The sequence below is a fragment of the Hyaena hyaena genome, unplaced genomic scaffold (assembly GCF_003009895.1).
Source record: "Hyaena hyaena isolate Hyena2069 unplaced genomic scaffold, ASM300989v1 scaffold_553, whole genome shotgun sequence".
NCBI classification, from domain to species: Eukaryota; Metazoa; Chordata; class Mammalia; order Carnivora; family Hyaenidae; genus Hyaena; species Hyaena hyaena.
The window spans coordinates 1,211,183-1,235,452 of NW_024081184.1; the positions used below are offsets into that span (position 1 = coordinate 1,211,183).

Sequence of the window (24,270 nt, forward strand, 5' to 3'; positions counted from 1 at the left end):
CTGGGTAAAGGACTTGAATACACGTTTCTCCAGAGATGACATACAAATGGTCATCAAGCACATAAAAAAATACTCAAAAATCATTACTCATTAAGGAAACATAACTCAAAAACCATAATGATTTTGCTTTGCACTTACTAGGATATTTATAATTTTAAAAATGGAAAATAAGGGCACCTGGGTGGTTCAGTCAGCTAAGAATCCAACTTCGGCTCAGGTCATGATCTCATAGTTTGTGGGTTCGAGCCCCACGTCAGGCTCTGTGCTCACATCTAGCTCAGAGCCTGAAGCCTGTTTCAGATTCTGTATCTCCCTCTCTCTCTGACACTCCCTTGCTCATGCTGTCTCTCTCTCTATCAGAAATAAATAAAAAACATTTAAAAAAATGAAAAATAAATTTTGTGAGGATGTGGAGAAATTGGGACACTGATACATCACTGGTGGAAATGCAAAATGGTATAGCTACTGTGAGGAAAAGTTGGTAGTTCCTCAACATGGAATCCCATGTAACCTGGCAATTTCACTTCTAGGTGCATACCCCAAACAGTTGAAAACAGGGACTCAAATACTTATATACAAATGTTCATAGCAATACTACAAACAATAGCTAGTAAGTGGAAACAGCCCAAGTAGCCATCAGTGGATGAATAAACAAAATGTATACGGTATATGCATACTATGGAATATTATTCAGCTGTAAAAAGGAATGATGTACTCCTACATGCAGCAACATGGATGAACCTCCCAAATGAAAAGACCCGGATATAAAAGGTCACATATTGTATGATTCCATTTATATGAAATACCCAGAATAAGTAAATGAATAGATACAGAAAACAAATGGTGATTGTCAAGGGCTGGGGGGAGGGAGTAATAGGAAATAACTGCCTAATGTGTCACTTCAGTTGGGATATATGAAAATGTTTTGGAGAAATACACATAACATAAAAGTGACTACTTAAAGCAATTCACTGGCATTAGTACATTCAAAATAGGCAACCACCACCTTAGATTATGAATTTCTCCTGTGTAAAAAGTTTTTTTTTTAATCACCATGTGATACCACTTCACACCCACTTGAATGTTTATGATAGAAAAGAGAGACAGTAACAAGTGTTACCAAGAATGTGGAAAAACTAGAACCATTATACCTTACTGATGGGAATGTTAAATGGTGCAGCCACTTTGAAAAATAGCTTGCCAGTTTCAGATTATCAGATGTTAGGTGGATAAGCAAAATGTGTATACAGAACTTTGGAATGCATTATTATTTGGAACGGAATTAAAAAGCACAAACTAATGATATCAGCTGCAACACAGATGAACCTCAAAAACATTATGGTAAGTAAAAGAGACCAGATATAAAAGATTATGTGTTGTATTATTCCATGTATATGAAATGTGCAGAAAAGGGCAATTTGTAAGAGATAGAAAATAGACTGTTGGTTTCCTGGGCTGAGGTTGGTAACATGACTGAACTAAAAGTAGGCATAGGATAGCTTTTGGGGGTAATTGAAATATTCTAGAATTGAATTGTGGTAATGGTTGTACATGTCTATAAATTTACCAAAATCATTGAGTTGTACTCTGAATTTAGGTAAATTTTACATTATGTAAATTGTTCCTCAATAATGCTATTTTTAAACATCTCTGTGAAGACTGAGTGGTATTAGGACTCCTGAAATTGGCTTACCAGTGTTTCACTAATTTAAACTATGACAGCCCCTTGAGTAGATCTGTGTCATGTTTTTCCTTTGTAAAAGTTTCTAATGATAATTTGTGGATGTGTGGTCATCTGTTTCATACTGTTTGATGGTACTGAATGTCTTTTGTATGTACAGAGGATGGTTAGAACGAGAGAGCAGGTATGGTCTGCAGCCAGGGCACAATTGGTTTATCATCTCCATGCAGTGGTGGCAGCAGTGGAAAGAATATGTCAAATATGTAAGTATGACTTCCCTATGTAATATTTCGTAGAGTTTTTCTCTCTACCTGACTTTGTGTGACTCCTGGCCAGTAATAAAATCCTTCTACATAGATGAGGATTTGATGGGGGAAGAAATGAATACTATGTGATATGTTTGCTATGGACCAAGCTCTGTGCTCAGACTTCCACATAAATTTCCTCCCTTGCAACAACTCTGTGAGGAAGTGATAATAGACACATGGGTACATGTATATGCATTTTACATACTTCATTTAATGCTCACAGTATCCCTGGGAGGAAGGTAGTATTATAATCATTTTACCTGTGATGAACCTAAGGCTGGTATTAAAGGTAACCTAAATATCTTGCTCAGGGTGGAAGTTCTGGTATCAAACCTAAGGTCTGATGTTTAAGCCAATGGTATATCAACCACATCATTTACTTTATCTTTCATTTGTTCACCTTTTTCATCAAAATGTTGAAAACCCGTTATGGGTGGGCTTCTTTTAACTTTATAAGCAAACGACCACCTTTGTTTGGGGCTCAGACCTCTGGAGAATGATTTCCTCTGAGCCCACCGGTGTAAAATAAATCTCCTCCCTTCCAAGAAAAAAAAATGTTGAAGACCCTTCGGTAAGAAGTGTTGATTTTTCTATTCAAGAAAGTTAATTTCAGGACTAACATTAGATTCAGTTTCTAAATGATAATCTGCCATTGTTCCAAATAAAGAGTTAAAAGAGGAGTTGTCATTAGTGAAAATTCTAGAGTCTTATGAATGTATGTATGTATTTTGACTATTTATTTTGAGAGAGATCATGCGCGAGTAAGGGAGAGGCAGAGTGAGAGAGGGAGAGAATCCCAAGCAGGCTTGATTTCACGAGCTATGAGATCATGACCTGAGCTGAAATCAAGAGTTAGATGTTTAACTGACTGAGCCACCCACGCACCCCTAGAATTTTATTTAAAACAAAGATTTTTCTTTGTTTTCTTTGGATATTTCTTCAGAATGAAAAGACTCAGAGCAATGCCAGGAATCAAATTTCTCCATTTTTGGAGAGCAGTTGATATATAGATTCATTGTTGGTCACTAACCAAATGATCACTAACCAGATGGTTTGATTCATATTTTTTCCTATATGTCCTTTTTTGTCCTTGTTTATTTATCAGAATATTAGTAGACTGTTTACATTATTTACTTTGTTATTCTAATTGGTTCTTTTTCCCTTTTGCAGAGTTTAATATTGTGTTTTCACATATAAAATATGTTAATTGGAAAAAATAGACTGATGTTATCGAAGGAGTAGAAGTAGGCAAATGACTTCAAACTTTGTATGTAGATAATGATGGTGATTGTAGGTAGAAAACAAAAACATTGAGGTAAAAAAGCATCAGTCTTTTTTGAAATGCTTTTTGTTCTTTATATTCTTAGATTGGCCTTAGAATTAATGGTTATTAAAGTTTCATGGGCTACAGACTCAAAGAAAAACCTTGTTTTGTGTTTTGAAGTGTTACTTTTTATTTCCTGTAGGAACATGACAGGTCTTGTTCTTAGCAGCACATTCCTCATAATCAGACAGAAGTGCAGTGCTGAGAACACACACCTGATTTGCTCTTGCCTGACGTAAACCTGTGCATGAGAAGAATTAGTGGAGAGTGGTAAGGGAGAGATGTAGAGGTGGAAATCTACACTTAAATGTCACATTGTCCCCACTGTGGCAATTCTATATTATTGTCTCGTATATATCTGTCAAGTGCAGACTTAAAATTTACTCTAAAATGAAACTGGTTAACTGTTGTGAGAAGAATATGAATTTAGGTGTAGGGAAAAGTAGCAGTGACTTAAGGCTTTTTATTATTATTATTATTAAGAGATCTAATAAGGGGAAAATGTAAATTGAATAAGAGCAGTCCTTTCTGAAGATATGTATTAATTAGAAAAGTGATGTTTACTAAATAAAAGGTAACTTTGTTTTATATTCAAATAACTTTTTTAAAAAGTGATATACTGGGCCTCATCTGTAAAATGAGATTAAGAACAGTAACCTGCATCAGAGCATGTTAAGAAGATTAAAAGAGCTGATACATGTGAAGCATTTAAAATTGTTTTTAATTTTTTTTTTTTTTTTTTTTTTTTTGAGAGAGAAACAACATGAATGGGGAGGGGCAGATAGAGAGGGATACACAGAATCTGAAGCAGGCTCCAGGCTCTGGGCAGTCAACACAGAGCCTGATGTGGGGCTCAAACCCACAAACTGTGAGCCAGAGTTGGACACTTAACCAACTGAGCCACCTGGCGCCCCTATGAAGCATTTTATAACCGTGTCTGGTGCATAGTAAGTACTCAAGTATTACTTAATAGTCTGAGAAAACAGTATAGGATAATAATAGTGAGCTTGTACTCCTTATGTTAGAGTCCTGGTCCTGCTACTTGCTGTATGACCTTGAACAAGTTACTTATCCTTTCCCTACCTCAGTTTCTTCATATGAACAACAAGGTTATTTCAATAGGGTTGTTATAAATAATTAAACAAATTAACATGGGAAGCACTTGGCCCCCTGCCTGGCAAGTAGAAATCCTATGTAAAGTTAGAGAAGTAATGGTAGTAATATTAATAGTCATTTTAGCAGCAGTAGCAATAGTAATTAATGATTTTATTTACCTTTCCAGTATATATGGCAATTTTGACAAATACTTTAAGAAAACTAAATTGGTGTTTTTAATGTGTTGGATAATTTGATCTTACTATGGATTTAATCTGACCACCTAATAAGCTTTAGTTAGCCTTCATAAAATGGCTTAGTGGTTTACCTCAGATTTGCTCTGATTGACTTGAGCAAATCTCAATCTCAAGATTGAATCTGCCGATGCAATCTGTTCCCTCTTTAATGAGCCAGAGGTATTTCTACTATGTGAAATCTCCCTTTGTAAAAAATGTAAATGAGGAGAAGTAGTGAAATCTCTTCACTTTGTCATCACTGTAGTACATATGTTTTTCCTCCTGTTTGAGAACTGGGGGAGCAGTATTACTACTCATGTGCCAGTCTTACTGTTTATTATTATTATTACATAATGCTTCTAATCTAGAAAGCATTTGAAGCACTTCTTTTTTTTAAATTATAGACAAGCCCTCTGAGATCCCTTTAAAAGGTTTTGTAATTTCATAGTTGTATTAGGCAATTACCTGATCTAGATTTCTAGAGCTCAAGTCTCTTGATTCCTACCTTAATGCTTTCTCCATTACTCCATACTGCCTTCCATTTTTTGAAAACCAGCATTGCAGACTAATTTAATATAAAATTGACATAACTAGTAGTTGTTTAAGTTCATTAATACTTGGAGTATATATATGTATAAAAAGAAGTAGCATCATCACTGATAGAGAAGACAGTGAATCCTGACCCTTATTTGGAACATCACTAATCATTTGATACAACTCAAAAGGAATCATGAAATGCTCAAAATAGAATTATCTTATGTTAAAGTGACACATGGCCCTTTTAGGAATCATCAACTCAGAGAAGGAGGAAAATATCCACCCACGATGAAACTTTACCTACCTTAGAGACTCTCTTCCTAAAAACACAGGATAGTTGCTGATAGTTTCAGACCCAGAAGTCAGTAAAAACAAAACAAGATCCTTTGATATTTAGAGAAAAAAAACTTCCCAGAGCAACTGGAAATAACACTCTCAAAAAGAGCCAGTGACTATAGTATATGACCATTATTGGTTTGTTTGCCATGCAGAAGGAAAGATTAGTTGACTGAAAATGTTGACAATTTCACTGAAAGCCAAGAGTGGAAGCAATGACCTGAAAAATAGAGGAGAGAAGGAGGAAGAAGTGAGAACCTGAGTAATGGTGACAGTTTCAGGCAGTGCTGGACACTGAGAGCAGTAGATTCCTAGAATAGCAAAGAAAGTCAGACGGTGAGAAGACAGATCACTCTAGTTGGAACATTGGAAAATAAGAAGAAAAGCCCTTATTCTCCTAGTCTAAAAAGGGTATCATTCACTGCACCATGTTAAAAGCATATGGTACAGTGTGCAGTCACTGACAGCAAGGATTTCAACCTCTGATAAGCTATTAAAATCATTCTATTGCTAAATTATTGTAAAACTTAACAGATTGAATGCCTGGCAATATTTTTATCACCATTTTCTTACCAATTATATAGATTTATCCTATGGACTAAGCTGTTCAGAATAAGAAATAAGAATAGTTTCATGTAAATTTTCTTTAGGAATATAGACTATCAGATTTCCAGAGCCATTGAAACATCTAAGATGTAATTCCTTGGGACGCTTCAGTGGCTCAGTAAGTTAAGTGTCCAACTTTGATTTTGGCTCAGGTCATGATCTCGTAGTTCATGAGTTTGAGCCCCACATTGGGGTCTAGGTTGACATTGCAGAAACTGCTTGGGATTCTCTCTTTCTCTCTCCCTCTCTCTCTGCCCCTCCCCTACTCCCATTCTATCAAAATAAATAAGTAAACTTTAAAAAAAAAAATACAGTTCCAAATATTTCTTGTTGAAATTCTATTACATGTCAAACTCAGAGGAAAACTTTGAAGACATTTGTTTACTCAAGTGGAATTAAGGAGACCTAATCTTCCTCAAAATATATTACTACATATTTTTAAAAAGTAATTATAGTTCAGGAACAAACTTAAAATAAATGGAATGAGAAATGAATATAAATTTTAAAGAGAGTTTCCTGTCTTTATGAGTTATGCAGACACCATTTAAGTTCAAGAACACTTAGAGCAAAAATAAAGTTATTTTCTGGAAGATAATAGAGTGACCTGGGAGAAGAGTTTAATTTTTCAAAAGTTATTCTTTCAAAATGGCTATGCTATCACTCTTACTCCTTCTTTATAGGAAAGAAGTAAATGACCCAAAAGCTCATTAAAATCTGAATCATTTTAGAGTTTTAATTTTATTTATTATTTTTAAGAAGAGCTTAACTTTATTCTTTTAATGTTTTTTTTTAATTTTTTTAAATTTATTATTTCTAGGAGAGAGAAAGAGAGAGACAGTGTGAGCAGGGGAGGGTCAGAGAGAGAGGGAGTCACAGACTGAAACAGGCTCCAGGCTCTGAGCTGGCAGTCCGCACAGAGCCCGACGTGGGGCTCGAACCCACGAACCGCGAGATCATGACCTAAGTGAAAGTCGGGCGCTCAACTGACTAAGCCACCCAGGCGCCCCTTAATGTTTATTTTTGAGAGAGAGAGAGAGATCATGAGTGGGATAGGGACAGAGAGAAAGACAGAGGGAGACAGAAGATCTAAAGCAGGCTGTACACTGAGAGCAGAGTCCAGTGTGGGGCCCAAACTCATGAACTGTGAGATTATGACCTGAGCCAAAGTCAGATGCTTAACTGACTGAGCCACCCAGATGCCCCTCCCAGCTGTTTTTAGAGGCAGTTTGTACCTTGGTTAGCAACTCACCCCTTATACACACACCCCATATTGAGTTTGGTTTTGGGCCCTTGATCTGTAAAACAGGGAGACTCCAACTCTATTGGTTAAGTTTTAGGATCTTCCTTTCTACCCTATTCCACAGAATCTTGTTCCTGAGATAAGAGAATTGGTAAAAGACTGTGGGAATCACAACTATAAACTCTGTTTAAATGGGATTGTCTAGTTAAGGAATCTGAACCTAAATTGACTACCAAGAAGAGAACCTGGGTTCAGACCCCAGCCACGCTTCCTGTGGCATGTGACCTATTGGGTGGGACTGGTCTGACAGTAGGCCATGTGGTAAGCATCCTGCCTTATTCTGAGAGCATCCTGCCCCCGTAACCTCTATTCCTTCTCAGATTTTATTTTTATATGGAAGACATTGAATACAAAACAAATAGCCTATATGTAATTTACCACTTTTCCAGGGGTGTGCACATTGTTCCAGAACAGTGATTCTCTGATTTGAGTGTACATTGGAATCACCTGGGCTTAAAAAAAAAGGGGGGGGGGGGGAGAAAGAAACAACACCTGGTGCCCTGATCTCACCTCAGAGATTATGATTAAATTGATTTGGGTGCCATCTTGGCCTTGGGATTTTAAAAGCTTCCCAAGTGATACTAATGTGCCACTAAGTTGGAGAACCACTGAGAGAGAAATTTAAAAATCTCTCTCCCCAGAAGGAGAAGAGATATTGGCAGATAAGAAAAAAAAAAATCAACTATTGGAACTGAAAAGCAAGTTCCAGAGCAATACATTCAGTAAGAAATCAGTTACCACTATATTCTCAGTATTTGCAGCACATTATGAAAACAAAAGTATGAGACCATAATCCTCATAAGACAATGCCTATCAGTTTTGACTCTATAGTACGATCACGTAAAGACCTTTAAAAAAAAAAAAAGAAAGAAAGGAAATGCCTCTGTTCCGCTCCAGACCAAATGAATCAAAAAGCATAATTGAAAAAAACGATTGAATTAATATAAGTCATTTTTGCTCACTGAAAATTTCTTTTGAAATCTAAATTTAATGCATTTTTGTTGATATAGACTCAATATCAGAAAAACTTTGAGACAATACTATCTCTAAGAAGTTGCCATGAAATCAACACACCGAAAGCCAAACATAGGATAAATGAGCCAAACTACTCAAGCCTAATTTACATGTCTACTTCTTTAGCCGCAGGTCATTTTACCATTTTTGTTCTGCTGTCCATACAATTTTGACTTTGATGAGTAGTGTAATTTAAAATACTGATGGGGGTGCCTGGCTGGCTCAGTCAGTAGAGCATGCAGTTCTTCAATCTCTGGGTTATGAGTTCATGCCCCACATAGGGCATGGAACTTACTTAAAAATATATTATGTATATATATATATATGGATGACCCCAAACCCTATTTAATGTAGATTCCGAGTTTCTAGTCATTTGTGTACCGTGGCCATCATATTTTGCCATATAATTCCCATGGCTATTATTTGCTTATATGAACTTAAAAAAATTTTTTTTAACATTTTTATTTATTATTGAGAGAGCATGAGCATGGGAGGGGCAGAGAGAAGGGGAGACACAGAATCTGAAGCAGGCACCAGGCTCTGAGCTGTCAGCACAGAGCCCAACTTGGGGCTCGAACTCACAAACTGCGAGATCATGACCTGAACCGAAGACTGACACTTAACCGACTGAGCCACCCAGGCACCCCTATAAATGTATTTTTAAAATAAACTTCATAACACTTTCTTAAATAGAAAATCAGTGTCACACTCCAGAAACAGGTCAAAATAAAAATAAATTCATTGAAAATAAGATATAATATCAAATTATAGCTAAATAGTGTTGCCCTTTAAAGACTAGTGTTAAAGCGTGTTCTTAGTTAAAAAGAGAAATTATTAAATATTACACTAGTAGATCAAGTATTAGATTAGCACATTAATCTATGTTTTTAGATGTTTGTTTATTTTAAAAAAGAGAACAGAAGTAGGGGGATGCAGAGGGAAACCGAGAATTCCAAGTAGGCTTCACACTGTCAGTACAGAGCCTGACACAGGATCTCAATCTCACAAACTGTGAGATCGTGACCTGAGGCAAAATCAAGAGTTGGGACGCTTAACTGACTGAACCACCCTTAAACTGGGACCCTTTCCCTGAAGTAATCAGAGGAAGTGAGAGAGTATTGAATAGAGACTAACTTTTTCACTGTGAACTAGGGTTATTTAATACCCAAAATAATCTGGTACCTTTCCCATACTTTAGGAAAGTTAATAATTGACAGAAGATGCTAACGTTAGGATCTGTAGTAAAGAATGTGAATATCTGGGGCACCTGGGTGGTTCATTTGGCTAAGCTTCCAACTCTTGGTTTCAACTCAGGTCATGATCTCACAGTTCATTGGTTTGAGCCCCACATTGGGCTTCACACTGACAGCGTAGAGCCTGCTTGGATTCTTTCTTCCTCCCTCTCCGCCTCCTTGCTCTTGCTCTCTCTCTCTCAAAAGAAATAAAGAAAACAAAAAGTGAGTTTGTATACTTTTGAATTGTTTGAAGTTTTAAACAATTGCTATTTTTAAAAATTTAATCCATAAAGTGAATTGGTCTGTAGAAAGAAACCTGGGTTTTATTCTCATTCTTCTTGCCACTCTTTCTATTAAAGGCACTGAAGTTTCTTCAGAGCTGGCTTCTGAAGGATGTACAAATTGATTGTATTCACCTGGTTTATAGATCAAAGAAGAGAAAGCATATAATAAAATGTTGATACAATGTCTTCCTATTTGGGCTAAAATTAGAGATGCTCTAATTGCATTAAAAGAAACTAAAGCACCCACTGTGCTATTGCTATGCTGTTACTTGGAGTTTGTCTTTTAAATTTGTTAGTTTTTTTCCTGGGTTGAGGTTATTTACTTTATAAGTAGTGCCTTCAGTGATCAGTTTTATCTACTAAAATACACATCGGTGTTTACTGAATGCCACTTGAATTCTTCTACCCGTGCTATTGCATATCTCCTCAGATGCCTACGGGATCTTGTTTCACTGGTTAATTCCTTCAGTCTTTCTCTTTACCCTCTCATTTACAAATATTCTGATCTAAAAACATTCACAGATGCACTTTCTCATAGCACCCTCCTTCCTGCTTCTCTACAAGTCTTAGCTTTCTGTTTTTCCAGCATTAAACTTAGTAGAAAATAATTCTATGTAAGTAGTCTCTGCTTCTGGTATTATACAATTGCTTGATTTCTCTCTCATCATTCAGATTCAGTGTCCTTCTCAGATTCTTCCATTGCCTGTTTTGTAAATATTGTTCTCTCATTGTTCTACATACAATATTTTCTTATGCTATAGGAAGTCTCTTGAGCTCCAGGTTTTTATATTCAGCCTTTTTCTGTCCTGAGCACAAGACTCAAGTGTACAGGTAACTCAAACAAGAATATCCCCAAATAATTACCCAAATGATGCCATTAACTCACATATTTAATCTTAGAAAGTGTCAACTCACATCTAGTGGTTTACACCAGCACCTCAGGTTCTACCGAATTATCTTTGCCTCTCTTTCATACACAGTTGTCAAATGTTTTTTTACCTCCTACATGTCCTAAGTCCATGTCTCTCCATCTCCTTATTTCTGGATCTAGCTTTATGGTATAGTACCTCATTATCTCTTGCCTTGAATTATTGTAGGACTCTTTTAGCTTCTGTCTTAATTTTCAATTTCTGCCTCTAGTTTTAAAGCAAAAAATGGATTATTATTGTTCCCCTGTTTGAAAGCCTTTCACAGAAAAATCCTGTGAATATAATTTTAAATAAAAGATAAAAAAAACCATATGCTGTTTTTATTTATTTTTTCTTAAATAGTTTATTGTCAAGTTGGTTTCCATATAACACCCAAATGCTCATCCCAACAAGTGCCCTCCCCCATGCCCATCATCCCCCTTCCACTCTTCGCCACCCCATCAGACCTCAGTTTGTTCTCAGCATTCAAGAGTCTCTCATGGTTTGCCTCCCTCCCTCTCCCCAACTGTTTTTCCCCTTCTTCCCCCTCATGGTCCTCCATTAAGTTCCTCCTAATCCGCCTGTATGTGCAAATATATGGTATCTGTCCTTCTCTGCCTGATTTATTTCGCTGAAATATGGCCATTTGTAGCAACAGGGATGGAACTTGAGGGTGTTACGCTGAGGAAAATAAGTCAGCCATATACTGTTTTTAAAATGTAATCCCTATTGGGACGCCTGGGTGACTCAGTCAGTTAAGCATCTGACTTCGGCTCCAGTCATTAGGTCATGATCTTGCAGTTTGTGAGTTCTAGCCCTGCCTTGGGCTCTCTGTTGTCAACTCTGAGTCTGCTTCCGATCGATCCTTTGTTCCCCTCTCTCTCTGCCCTTCCCCTGCTTGCACTCTCACTTTCTCTCTCTCTCTTTCTCTCTCAAAAATAAATAAAAGAACATTAAAAAAATAAAATATAATACCTATTTAATAACAACCAGAATGATAGTTCACGCTTATTAAACACCAGGCACTTTACATGTGTTGTTCATGTAATCTTCACAGTAACTCTGAGATACGTACTAATACTAATATTATCCTGGTTTTTACCTTTGAAGAAACTTGGGCTTAGAAATTTACTTACTATGAAAGGTCAGATAGCTGGTATGTCACAGTGCTGTCCTTAATTCTAACTATGTACTCCATGCTGTTTATTTTTTACATGTACATATATGTTTTCAGTACATATATATTTCACAAAAAAATAAAGGAAACACGTCAAAATGTCAACTATAGCTAATGCTAAATGGTGGAATCTGAATACTTGTGATATTCTTTTTCATATTTTTCTGTATTTCCTACAATGACACTGTAATCTATAATAATAAAAAAATACTTAATTGTTTAATAAAAAAAATCTTCCATTGTTTTCAGTTTTCAACAGAATACACTATAAATTACTTTATGTCAGGAACACTTGGCTGCCTGGCTCAGTTGGTAGAGCGTGTGACTCTTGATCTCAGGGTCATGCATTTAAGCCCCACAGTGGGCATGAGCTTACTTTAAAAATACATATATACATTCATACATACTTGAAAAATACATACATACATACATCACTCACTCACTCAGTATGTGTTACAGAGTGCTTTGCAATATGTTCCCAGACCTCCTTACCAATACTATTTACACCCAACTCTTCCCCTTTGAAAAAATTAACATTTAGTTATACAGTAAAATGTTCTTAGAGTGCCTGGGTGGCTCAGTCGGTTAAGTGTCCGACTTTGGGTCAGGTCATGATCTCACTGCTTGTGAGTTCAACCACCATGTTGGGCTCTGTGCTGACAGCTCAGAGCCTGGCGCCTACTTTGGATTCTGTGTCTCCCTCTCTCTCTGCCCCTCCTCTGCTCGTGCTGTCTCTCTCCCAAAAATAAAACGTTCAAAAATATTTTAAAAAATTTAATCTTAAAAAAATGTTCTTAATCAGTTGTACCTAACTATAGGATAATTAGAAGCAATAGATAATTTGAGGATTCATTTTTGAAGTCTGCTTAGTTATCAGATTATTAGATTGTACCTCTTAATCTCTGACTTTATGATTTTTAGGATGCCAGCCCAGTTGTAATTGAGCCATCATCTATTCTGAATGGAGGGAAACACTCATTAGGAACAGCAGTACACTCCATAGAGCAGAATGAAGATAGAATCGGAGGCAGCAGCCTCAGTTTTATGAACACCACAGAAGAGAAATTTTCAGACAACATTTCTACTGCATCTGAAGCCTCAGAAACTGCTGGCAGTGGTAAGTATGACTTGTTTCCCATAAAGTTTATTCAGGGTTACTTCTTAAAGAAGTATACTTTGTTAGAGAGTGTGCTTAGTTGGATATAATCAGGCTTCCATTCACAGAAATGTTGGGGGGGGTGTTTTATTTTTAATTTTTTAACTTTATTTAAATCCATGTTAACATATAATGTAATAATGATTTCAGGAGTATAATTTAGTGATTCATCACTTACATATAACACCCAGTGTTCATCACAACTAGTGCCTCCTTTTTGTTGTTAAATTTTATTTATTTTTGAGAAAGAGACTGTAAATGGGGGAGGGGCAGAGAAAGAGGGAGAGAGAGAGAGAGAATCCTACGCAGGCTCCGTACTGTCCGCACACAGAGCCCTATGCGGGGCTTGAACTCACAAGACCATAGGATCACAACCTGAGCTGAAGCCATGAATCGGACACTCAACCGACTAAGCCATCCAGGTGCCCCTAACAAGTGCCCTCCTTAATGTGTATCATTTAGCCCATCCTCCCACCAAACACCCATTTAACAACCCTCAATTTGTTCTCTATATCTAGGGGTCTTTAATGGTTTGCCTCCCTCTCTTTATCTTCTTTTTCCTTCCCTTCCCCTGTGTTCATTTGTTTTGTTTCTTAAATTCCACGTATGAGTAGTGAAATCATGTGACTGACTTATTTCGCTTACCATGCTACACTCTAGTTCCATCCACATGGTTGCATATTTTGCAAATGACAAGATTTCATTCTTTTTGATCACCAGTATTCCATTGTGTATATATATAACATCTTCTTTATCCATTTGTCAGTCAAAGGACATTTGGGCTCTTTCCATAATATGACTATTGTAGATAGTGTTGCTATAAACATTGGGGTGCATGTGCCCCTTCGAATCAGCATTTTTGTATCCTTAGGATAAATACCTAGTAGTGCTAGGTTGTAGGGTAGTTCTATTTTAATTTTTTGAGGAACCTCCATACTATTTTCCAGAGTGGCTGTACCAGTTTGCATTCCACCAGCAGTACAAAAGCGTTCCCCTTCCTTTGCATTCTCACCAACATCTGTTGTTTCCTGGTTTCTTAATTTTAGCCATTATGATAGGTGTGAGGTGGTGTGAGTTATCTCACTGTGTTTTGTGTTTCCCTGATTGATGAGTGATGTTGAGCATCTTGTCATATATTTGTTAGCCATGTGCATGTCTTCTTTGGAAAAGGTCTGTTCATGTCTTTTGCTCATTTCTTCACTGAATTTGTTTTCTGGGTGTTGAGTTTTATAAATTCTTTATGGATTTTGGATACTAACCCTTTATCTGATATGTCATTTGCAAATATCTTCTCTCATTCTGTCAGTTGCCTTTTAGTTTTGATGATTTCCTTTGCTGTGCAGAGCTTTTTATCTTGATGAGGTCCCAATAGTTCATTTTTGTTTTTGTTTCCCTTGCCTCCAGACACATTTCTAGTAATGTTGTGGCCGATGTCAGAGAGGTTATTGCCTGTTTTCTACTCTAGATTTTGATGGCCTCCTGTCTTAACATATAGGTTTTTCATCCATTTTGAGTTTATTTTTGTGTAGGGTGTAAGAAAGTGATCCAGGTTCATTCTTCAGCATGTTGCTGTCCAGGTTTCCCAACATTGTTTGCTAAAGAGAGTGTCTTTTTCCCATTGGATATTCTTTCCTATGTTGTCAAAGATTAGTTGACCATTTATTTTTGGGTCCGTTTTGGGGTTCTCTATTCTGTTCCATTGAGCTGAGTGTCTGTTTTTGTGCCAGTACCATACTGTCTTGATGATTACAGCTTTGTAATGTGTCTTTTTTTTTTTTTTTTAATTTTTTTTTTTTAATTTTTATTTCTTTCTAGGAGAGAGAGAGAGACAGCGTGAGCAGGGGAGGGTCAGAGAGAGAGGGAGATACAGACTCTGAAACAGGCTCCAGGCTCTGAGCTGGCAGTCAGCACAGAGCCCGACGCGGGGCTCGAACCCACGAACCGCGAGATCATGACCTGAGCGAAAGTCAGACGCTTGACCGACTAAGCCACCCAGGCGCCCCACAGCTTTGTAATATGTCTTAAAGTCTGGAATTGTGTTATCTCCAGCTTTGGTTTTCTTTTTCAGGATTGCTATGGCTATTTGGGGTCTTTTCTGGTTCCATACAAATTTTAGAATTGTTTGTTTCAGCTCTGTAAAGAATGCTGGTGTTATTTTGATAGGGAATTCATTGAATATTTAGGTTGCTTTGGGTAGCCTCAGTTTTAACAATATTTGTTCTTCCATTCCAGGAGCATGGAATGTTTTTCTACTTTTTTGTGTCTTCAGTTTCTTTCATAAGCTTTCTATAGTTTTCAGCGTATAGATCTTTTACCTCTTTGGTTAGGTTTATTCCTAGGTATTTTATGGTTCTTGGTGTAATTGTAAATGCGATTGATTCCTTGATTTCTCTTTCCACTGCTTCATTATTGGTGTATAGAAATGCCATTTCTTTATGTTGATTTTATGTCCTGTGACTTTGCCGAATTCGTGTGTCAGTTCTAGCAGTTCTTTAATGGAGTCTTTTGGGTTTTCCACGTAGAGTTTGATTTCCTTCTTGCCGATTTCGATGCCTTTTATTCCTTTGTGTTGTCTTGATTGTGAGGCAGAACTTCTAACACTATGTGGTGAGAGTAGACATCCCTGTCATGTTCCTGACCTTAGAGGGAAAGCTCTCAGTTTTTCCCCATTGAGGATGATGCTACGTGTGGGTCTTTCATATATGGCTTTTATGATCTGGAGATATGTTCCTTCTTTCCCTATATTCTTGAGAGTTTTTATCAAGAAAAGATGCTGTATTTTGTCAGACACTTTTTCTGCATCTATTGAGAGGATTATTCTTATCCTTTCTTGTATTGATGTGATATATCACGTTGATTGATTTGCAAATATTGAACCAGCCCTGCACCCCAGGAATAAATCCCACTTGATTGTGGTGAATAATTCTTTTAATGTATTGTTGGATTTAGTTTGCTAGTATCTTGTTGAGAAGTTTTGTATCCGTGTTTATCAGGGAAATTGGTCTGTAGTTCTCCTTTTGTGGCATCTTTTTCTGGTTTTGGAATCAAGGTAATGCTGGCCCATTCACAGAAATAATTTTGAATGAAATGGTCAATTATAAGATTCTTGAAAGTAGTAGCTTTACAAAAAGAAGCTCTTCTATATTCTACTTCATTAATCTCTTAATTTGAAAATATATTCACTGATTAAGCCACTTCTCTCTATATTGCTATTAAATTATTTTGTCAGGCACCTGGGTGACTCAGTTGGTTAAATGTAGGACTTCCGCTCAGGTTATGATCTCACAGTTTGCGAGGTCAAGCCCCACATTGGGCTCTGTGCTGTTAGCACAGAGCCTGCTGCAGATAATCTGTTCCCCTCTCTCTGACCTGCCCCCACTTGTTCTCTTACTCTCTCTCAAAATAAATAAATAAATAAATAACCTTAAAAGAAATAAATTATTTTGTCAATAAATTTAGATTTGAGAAGACAGCTTTTGAAAAAAATCTAAATTTCCATCTCCAAAACTCTCTCTGTCCTCATTGGATTGAATGCATCCCTCATATCAGATTCTTCAGACATTTCAGGCCAGAACTGGGGGATTATTTTGTAAAACTATTGACAAAAGTTATAATGCTTCCCCGAATCCCCCTCAGTCCTTGGTACCTATCTAAAACTCAGTGTTTCTGTACATCAGGAGAAAATGGCTTGATGTTTTTGTGGCCCAGATGAATTGAGTTGATCCTTGTTACTCTGCTGTTAACAGTATCAGGACTCTTAGCCTTACTCTGTTGTTACTTAATCTTTGAGATCTTTTCTCCTTTCCATGGAGGGAGCAGACAAATTAGACGGAGCTAGCATCTTCTCTACAAAGTTCTTTGTAGAATCTACTCCTTATTCCCCATCTGACATTATAGCGATCACTCAGCAGTCCTGGCATTGCTCTCTCTCATGAGCCTTAACACCAAGATTATTTTTAACCCTCTCAAGGTACTTTAAAAATTTTTTTTAAATATTTTTATTTTATTTTTGAGACAGACAGAGTGCAAGTAGGGAGGGGCAGAGAGAGAGAGGATCTGAAGCAGGTTCCAGGCTCCAAGCTGTCAACACGGAGCCTGAAGCGGGGCTCGAACTCACATACCATGAAATCATGACCTGAGCTGAAGTCAGATGCTTAACCGCCTGAGCCACCCCAGCACCCCTCAAGGTCCTTTTTGATATGTGCTCACTCTGACCTGTGCTATCCACAGGCTGAGCAGTGCCACAGATAAAAGATTTAAAGTGATTGATGGCTAGAATATTTACTCTAGATTAGCTTATAGTTCAGAGTTGAAATACTTTAAAATGCCATTAAGGTTCACAACTTTAGGTCATCATTAATCATTTTTCTCTGTGCATTTTTCTATTGTAACCTGCATGCCTTCCTTTAAAAGAAATTTATTTTATTTTAAGTAAACAAAGGAAGAAACTATTCCTTCCCCTTTGGCACTCTTCTATTAGAGTTCTTATTTTATTTTATTTTTTTTAATGTTTTAGTTATTTCTGAGAGAGAGACAGTGTGAACAGGGGAGGGTCAGAGAGAGAGAGGGAGATACAGAATCCGCAACAGGCTCCAGGCTCTGAGCTAGCTGTCAGCACAGAACCCAACGCAGGGCTTAAACCGAGCTGTGAGATCATGACCTGAGCCGAAGTTGGACGCTTACCCAACTGAGCCACCCAGGTGCCCCTAGAGTTCTTATTTTAGCTCCTTCCCTTTGGTTTAGAGACTTCTCCTCCTCCTCCCCCTCCTTCTTCCCCTCTTATCCTTTCTCTCTCTCTCTCTCTCTCTCTCTCTCTCTCTCTCTTTTGGGGGGGATACTACTTCTTATCACCATTATCTACTAAGAACATTTGGAATGTGTTTATAGGTGGAAGAGAAGAATTAAAGCTGACTGTGAGAGCCCAGCTATTTGTCCATACTTCTATTCCTGTCAAAGGATGTATAATTCTTGTGACTCATTAGATATTTTAGGACATCGGCCAAATGTTCATTTGATAACTTTTTTTAAAAATTTTTTTAAATGTTTATTTATTTTTGAGAGAGACAGAGTGAGAGCAAGTGGGGGAGGGACAGAGAGGGAGACACAGAATCTGAAGCAGGCTCCACGCTCCAAGCTGTCAGCAGAGCCTGACGTGGGACTTGAACTCACAAACCGTGAGATCATGACATGGCTGAAGTCGGATGCCCAACCGACTGAGCCACTCAGGCGCCCCTGGTAACAGTTTTTTAAAGCTTTTCTTTCACCTAGTATTATGCTAGGTATTTTCCAGAAGGAATGCATGTATATTTCCTATCCTGTATAGAGTTATCAGAATTTTATACTGTACTGACATGGCAACACAAAAATAACATTAATCTAATACATGTACATTGAGTTCATATCTTCAAGCCTATGTATAATAACTAAAAGAGATTCCATCCTCTTTTCCCTTACAGGCTTTCTGTATTCTGCCACCCCAGGGGCAGATATGTGCTTTGCTCGACAACATAACACTTCTGACAATAACAACCAATGTTTGCTAGGAGCCAATGGGAACATTTTGTTGCATCTCAATCCTCAGAAACCAGGGGCCATTGATAACCAGCCATTAGTAACTCAAGAACCTGTAAAGGTAAGTGATTTGACATCTACTTAAAAAAATTCTCCTTCACGTGGCAAATAAATTTCATTCTAGAGGTTTTAACACATAGCACAACATTCGTACATTCATGGTTCATTTAATTACCCTGTTGTATATATATATGCATAGTATACATCTGTGAGAGTATTTTATGATTTAGTAATTACATAGAAGCAGTGTAGTAATCTTTAAAAAAAAATTCTTAACTTAGAACAGCTACTTGGAAAATGTATTTTATGTGTATGTGGAATTTTGTTTCCCTAAAATATTTTCTATTGTTTAAAAGAAATCTGTGAAAACCAGTTTTATTTCCAGATGCACTAATGATTTTTCAAATGATAGGCCTTGAGTTCTCTTTCGTAAATAATTTATTTTGAAAGTTAAAAATAAAAATCTCTTTTAGAAAATTTATTTTTTTTCCAATAACATAAAACTGAGTAGTGACATATATGTTTGTTCTTCTTTGTCTAGGTTTTGTTAAAACACATGAAACTATAAATACTAAAATATTAAAAATCAACATTTGTGTTCCATTCTTTCTAAGGCTACATCGTTAACACTAGAAGGAGGACGATTAAAACGAACCCCACAGCTGATCCATGGAAGAGATTATGAAATGGTCCCAGAACCTGTGTGGAGAGCACTTTATCACTGGTATGGGGCAAACCTGGCCCTACCTAGACCTGTAAGTATAACTAGTAGTGCTTTATCTAAGGAACAGTCCTATTTTGGGTCTTCTCTTACTTTTCTATATGAATTTCACTATCCACAAATTAGTTCTTACCTGTGACAGCAGAATACTCAGTACCTGTAAATTAGTTGAACAAAATTTAGGTTCCCTTACATGTATTCATTCATTTGTTCAAACATTTACTGAGCACTGTATTAGGTACCAACTATTCAGTGATGTTCTTATGGGAGTATATGGCTTACATGAAGTGGAGAGAATAGTCACTGAACTAAATAAAGTCAAGGATATTATGAGCCTAGGCTATTAAATAAGTAATCCACATAAACACAGACTTTAGGATAATGCAGGACTTAGGCTAAGCAGAAGTCTGAGAACTGGTGCCAGAAAGTTCAGTGAATATAGAGGAAGTGGTGCAGTAGTTACTTCTGAAACTGTAATTTTCATTAACCACGCAGGCATCCAGTTAGGGATTGGTTCTAGCTGTTGGTGGATTTTTGTGTTTTGTCTTTTTGAAGGAAGGGCACAAAAATGATCACAACAAATGATAACAGGAATTCAAGGCTTGTGAATTCTGATTGTTGCCGTTACTAGGATGAGTCATTCAGAGCATAAATAAAATGTTCTAAAATAATTTAAAGACTTGAAGTATATAATATCAAAATATTAATGAGTTTACTATACAACATCTGTTGTGCTTATACAGTAAACAGCAGGACCCATTACCCTGAATACTCTGCATTGTCAGTGCAGTAAAATACTTTGTGAGAAGGTTCTTTTTGTAGATCAAGAAACACTCTCCCTCATACAATTAGAACTTTCTTTTTTTAAAAGGCTTATTTATTTATTTTGAGGGAGACAGCATGTGTGAGCAGGGGAGGGTCAGAGAGATAAGGAGAGAGAGTCCCAAGCTGACTGCATGGAGCCCAGTGCGGGGCTCAATCCCACAAACTGTGAGGTCATGACCTGAACCAAAATCAGGAGTTGGACGCTTAACCGACCAACTAACCCGGGCAACCCCAAGATAGAACTTTCTTTTTTTTTTTTTAATGTTTTCTTTCTTTTTTTTTTTTTTTAATTTTTTAAATTTATTTATTTCTGAGAGAGAGACCGTGTGAGCAGGGGAGGGTCAGAGTGAGAAAGAGACACAGAATCTGAAGCAGGCTCCAGGCTCTGAGCTAGCTGTCAGCACAGATAGCACAGAGCCCAATGTGGGGCTTGAACCCACGAACCGTGAGATCATGACCTGAGCCAAAGTTGGACGCTTAACCGCCACTTAGGCGCCCCGATAGAACTTTCTTATACTCAGAAAATTTGCATAAATGAGATACAATTACTTAGATCATTTCTAAAAAGAGTAAAAGTCTGCTAAAAGCCTTAGTGTCTAATTTTGATAATGATTTTGAGTTATTAATATGTTTATTAAAAATTGTGCTTAAGTTGGAATCAGGAATTTAGTATAGTGTTTCTTGGCTCCGGAAGTTTCCTACTGTGTTTGTTATCAGGACTCCTAGATAGGTACATATAAATATGAATATACATAGATACATAAACTATATATACTTTATTCTCTATTTACTGGGAGGTATGGTAGTCCTTAATTTCTGGAACTTTCCTGCTGTATCTTAAAAAAATTTTTTTTAATGTTTTTATTCATTTTTGAAAGACAGATACAGACCGCAAATGAGGGAGGGGCAGAGAAAGAGGGAGACACAGAATCTCCCTCTGGATTAGGCTCCAGGCTCTGAGTTGTCAGCACAGAGCCCAACAGAACTCAAACCCACAAACTGTGAGATCATGACCTGAGCCGAAGTTGGACACTTAACCAACTGAGCCACCCAGGCGCCCCTTAATTTCTGAGGCTTTCCTGCTGTCTTTTAATATTCTATATCTACAGGGAAAACATTGTGATAATTGTGTTTGACATACATATATTTTGATATTTTAGAGGCTGCTTAGATTTGAATTACCAGTGTTCCAATCTCTAAATCCTAGTTTCCTCCTCTGTAAAGTGAAGATAACAATATCTACTCCATTAGAGTTGTTTTGATAAATAATATATATGGTTAGGATAGCATCTAATTATAGTAAGTCATCGTAAATGTTGATTATTGCTAATATTGTCATCATCATTATAATTATTAAATGAGTTTTTTCAGAGCTCATACAAAGTCATAAAAATATCTTTGGAGCACGTGGGTGGCTCAGTTGATTGAGCGTCCAACTCTTGCATGATCTCATGGTTGTGAGATTGAGCCCCCACATCATGCTCTGTACTGAGCACAAAGCCTGCTCGATATTCCCTGTCTCTCTCTCTTTCTTTCTTCCCTGCCCACTCTGCTCTCCTCTGCTTATGGTCACTCTTTCCCTCTCTAAATTTAAAAAAATATATATATATATTTTTTTTAATAAAATATATATATAACTTGGGGGCACCTGGGTGGCTGGCTCAGTCAGTTGAACATCCAGCTTCAGCTCCGTTCATGATCTCATGGTTCAGGAGTTCCAGCCCCACATTGGTTCTCTGTTATCAACGTGAACCTGCTTCAGATCCTCTCCCCCCCCCCCCCCTGTACCTCCTCTGTTCATGATCACTCTCTCTCAAAAATAAAAATATTTTAAAAAAATATTTAATTTGTACATGTTTTATATGCTCAGTGATAAGTGACACAGGAAAAAAAAATAAAGGAATAAAAATAATGCCCAATCCTACTACTTAAAAGATAGCCACTATTAACATTTTAGTATGCATTTTTCCAAATGGTGTACATTCTTCTGTGCCTATTCATATACAGATGTAGGTAGATATGTGTGGGTAATTTTATGAAATTGAATCACCTTATATCTGATGTTTTGTAACCTATTTTCAACCTAACATAGATGCTGTGGATGTCATTCTAGATTAATAAACCTAGATCTGTACCATTATTTTCAGTAATTGCATAGTGTTCCTTTATATACTTTGCATACATATACACTTGAATATGTGCATAAATCATAATTTATTAACCATCATGTACTGACGGGCATTTAGTTTTCCTCTAGCACCTAATTGATAAAAGAATTCTGGGGAAAAAAATTTCTGGTGAGCATTTTCTTTCCAAACATGTGTGATAATCTCTTTAAGGTAAATTCCTGCAAGTGGAATTGCATCTGTTGTTTGGCAGTTGTCACTGAAGTTAAAAAATTTAAAGACAAGGATAATTAAAAAGTAAATAAATGTGTTTTGTATATACATAGGACTTTGTTAATTTGTAACTTGCTCACAAAATCACTTTTGGCAAGCAAGATGAATATTATAAAAACTGCTTCATTATCAGTTCAGATTCTGCCAAAGGTATGTTTTTATATAGCCTTACAATTGCAGATACTGAGTTATTTATTTATTTAAGTAATCTCTGTATCCAACGTGGGACTCAAACTCCAGACCCCAAGACCAAGAGTTACATATTTCTCTGACTGAGCCAGGCAGGTGCCCCAGGTACTGAATTATTAATCTTTCTTCAAATCATGTAAAAGTGAAACCATAAGAAATGATGGTTGGCTTTGTAAGCTGTCAGTGCCTGTCTAGAAGTGGACAGACTTCTAGCAGTCTTAGAGAATACCAGGGAGAGAGTTAGTGCTTATCATTTAAATCCTACTTAAGTAGGATTTGAAAAAGCTCCCAAATGGATCTTTTCAAGTACCATACTATAGCATATCAGATTATGTGGAATACTTTTAAGAAAAAGTACTAAAAGTGTGGTTTGTAGCATTGTTTTTATTTGGTTATTTACTGCTCCCTCTTGATATTGAAAAATGCTCTATTGTAGGGGCGCCTGGGTGGCTTAGTCGGTTGAGCGTCCGACTTTCGCTTGGGTCATGATCTTGCGGTTTGTGGGTTCGAGCCCCGCGTCGGGCTCTGTGCTGACTGCCAGCTGAGCCTGGAGCCTATTTCAGAGTCTGTGTCTCCCTCTCTCTCTGACCCTCCCCTGCTCACGCTGTCTCTCTCTCTCCTAGAAATAAATAAAAATATTTTTTTAAAAAATGCTCTATTGCAGAAGACACTGGTTACTAGGGCAGAGGGAAATAAAGCCTGATCACTTGAGACTGTTAACGATTACGTAGGATTTTATGTTTTAAAGAGTATTAATCCTGCTATCATTTTGGAATACTAATTTAATAATGTTCTCTTAAAATTCATAGAGCAATATTTTTATAATGAAATGTTTTCCTGTATCTTTGGGCTGGCAAGCACATTATTGCAGGGGATTACTGAGAAGTTCTTTTCTTTTTTTTTTTTTTTTAAGTTTACTTATTTATTTTGAGAGAGAGTATGAGTGGGGAAGCTCAGACAGAGAATCCCAAGCAGGAGTCATGCTATCAGCATGGAGCCTGGCCCTAGGCTTGCTCCCACAAACCGTGAGATCCTGACCTGAGCCCAAACAAGGGTCAGATGTTTAACTTGACTGAGCCACCCATGTACCCCAGAAAAATCCTGTTTCAACAACATAATTCTCAGTTTTGTGGTTTTACAACCAATGTAGTTGTTTTAATCATAGGCAAAAATACATTGAACAATGGGGCACCTGGGTGGTTCAGTTGATTAAGCATCCGACTTCAGCCCAGGTCATCGAGCCCCACGTTGGGCTCTGTGTTGACAGCTAGCTCAGAGCCTGGAGCCTACTTCAGATTCTGTGTCTCCCTCTCTCTCTCTGCCTCTCCCCTGCTCACGCTGTCTCTCTCTCTCAGAAATAAATAAAAA

At 37.2% G+C, this 24,270-nt stretch overlaps 1 protein-coding gene across 2 annotated transcripts in view; it reads left to right on the forward strand.

The window, feature by feature from the left end:
- The window catches only part of USP32 (ubiquitin specific peptidase 32), a 236,475-nt gene that overhangs the window by 169,541 nt on the left and 42,664 nt on the right, over positions 1 to 24,270 (forward strand). For both annotated transcript variants that reach the window (XM_039255992.1, XM_039255993.1), the window contains exons 12-15: positions 1,842 to 1,944; positions 12,963 to 13,158; positions 18,654 to 18,829; positions 19,383 to 19,523. In XM_039255992.1, the coding sequence (XP_039111923.1) occupies positions 1,842 to 1,944; positions 12,963 to 13,158; positions 18,654 to 18,829; positions 19,383 to 19,523 (616 nt within the window). The remainder of the gene's footprint in view (positions 1 to 1,841; positions 1,945 to 12,962; positions 13,159 to 18,653; positions 18,830 to 19,382; positions 19,524 to 24,270) is intronic.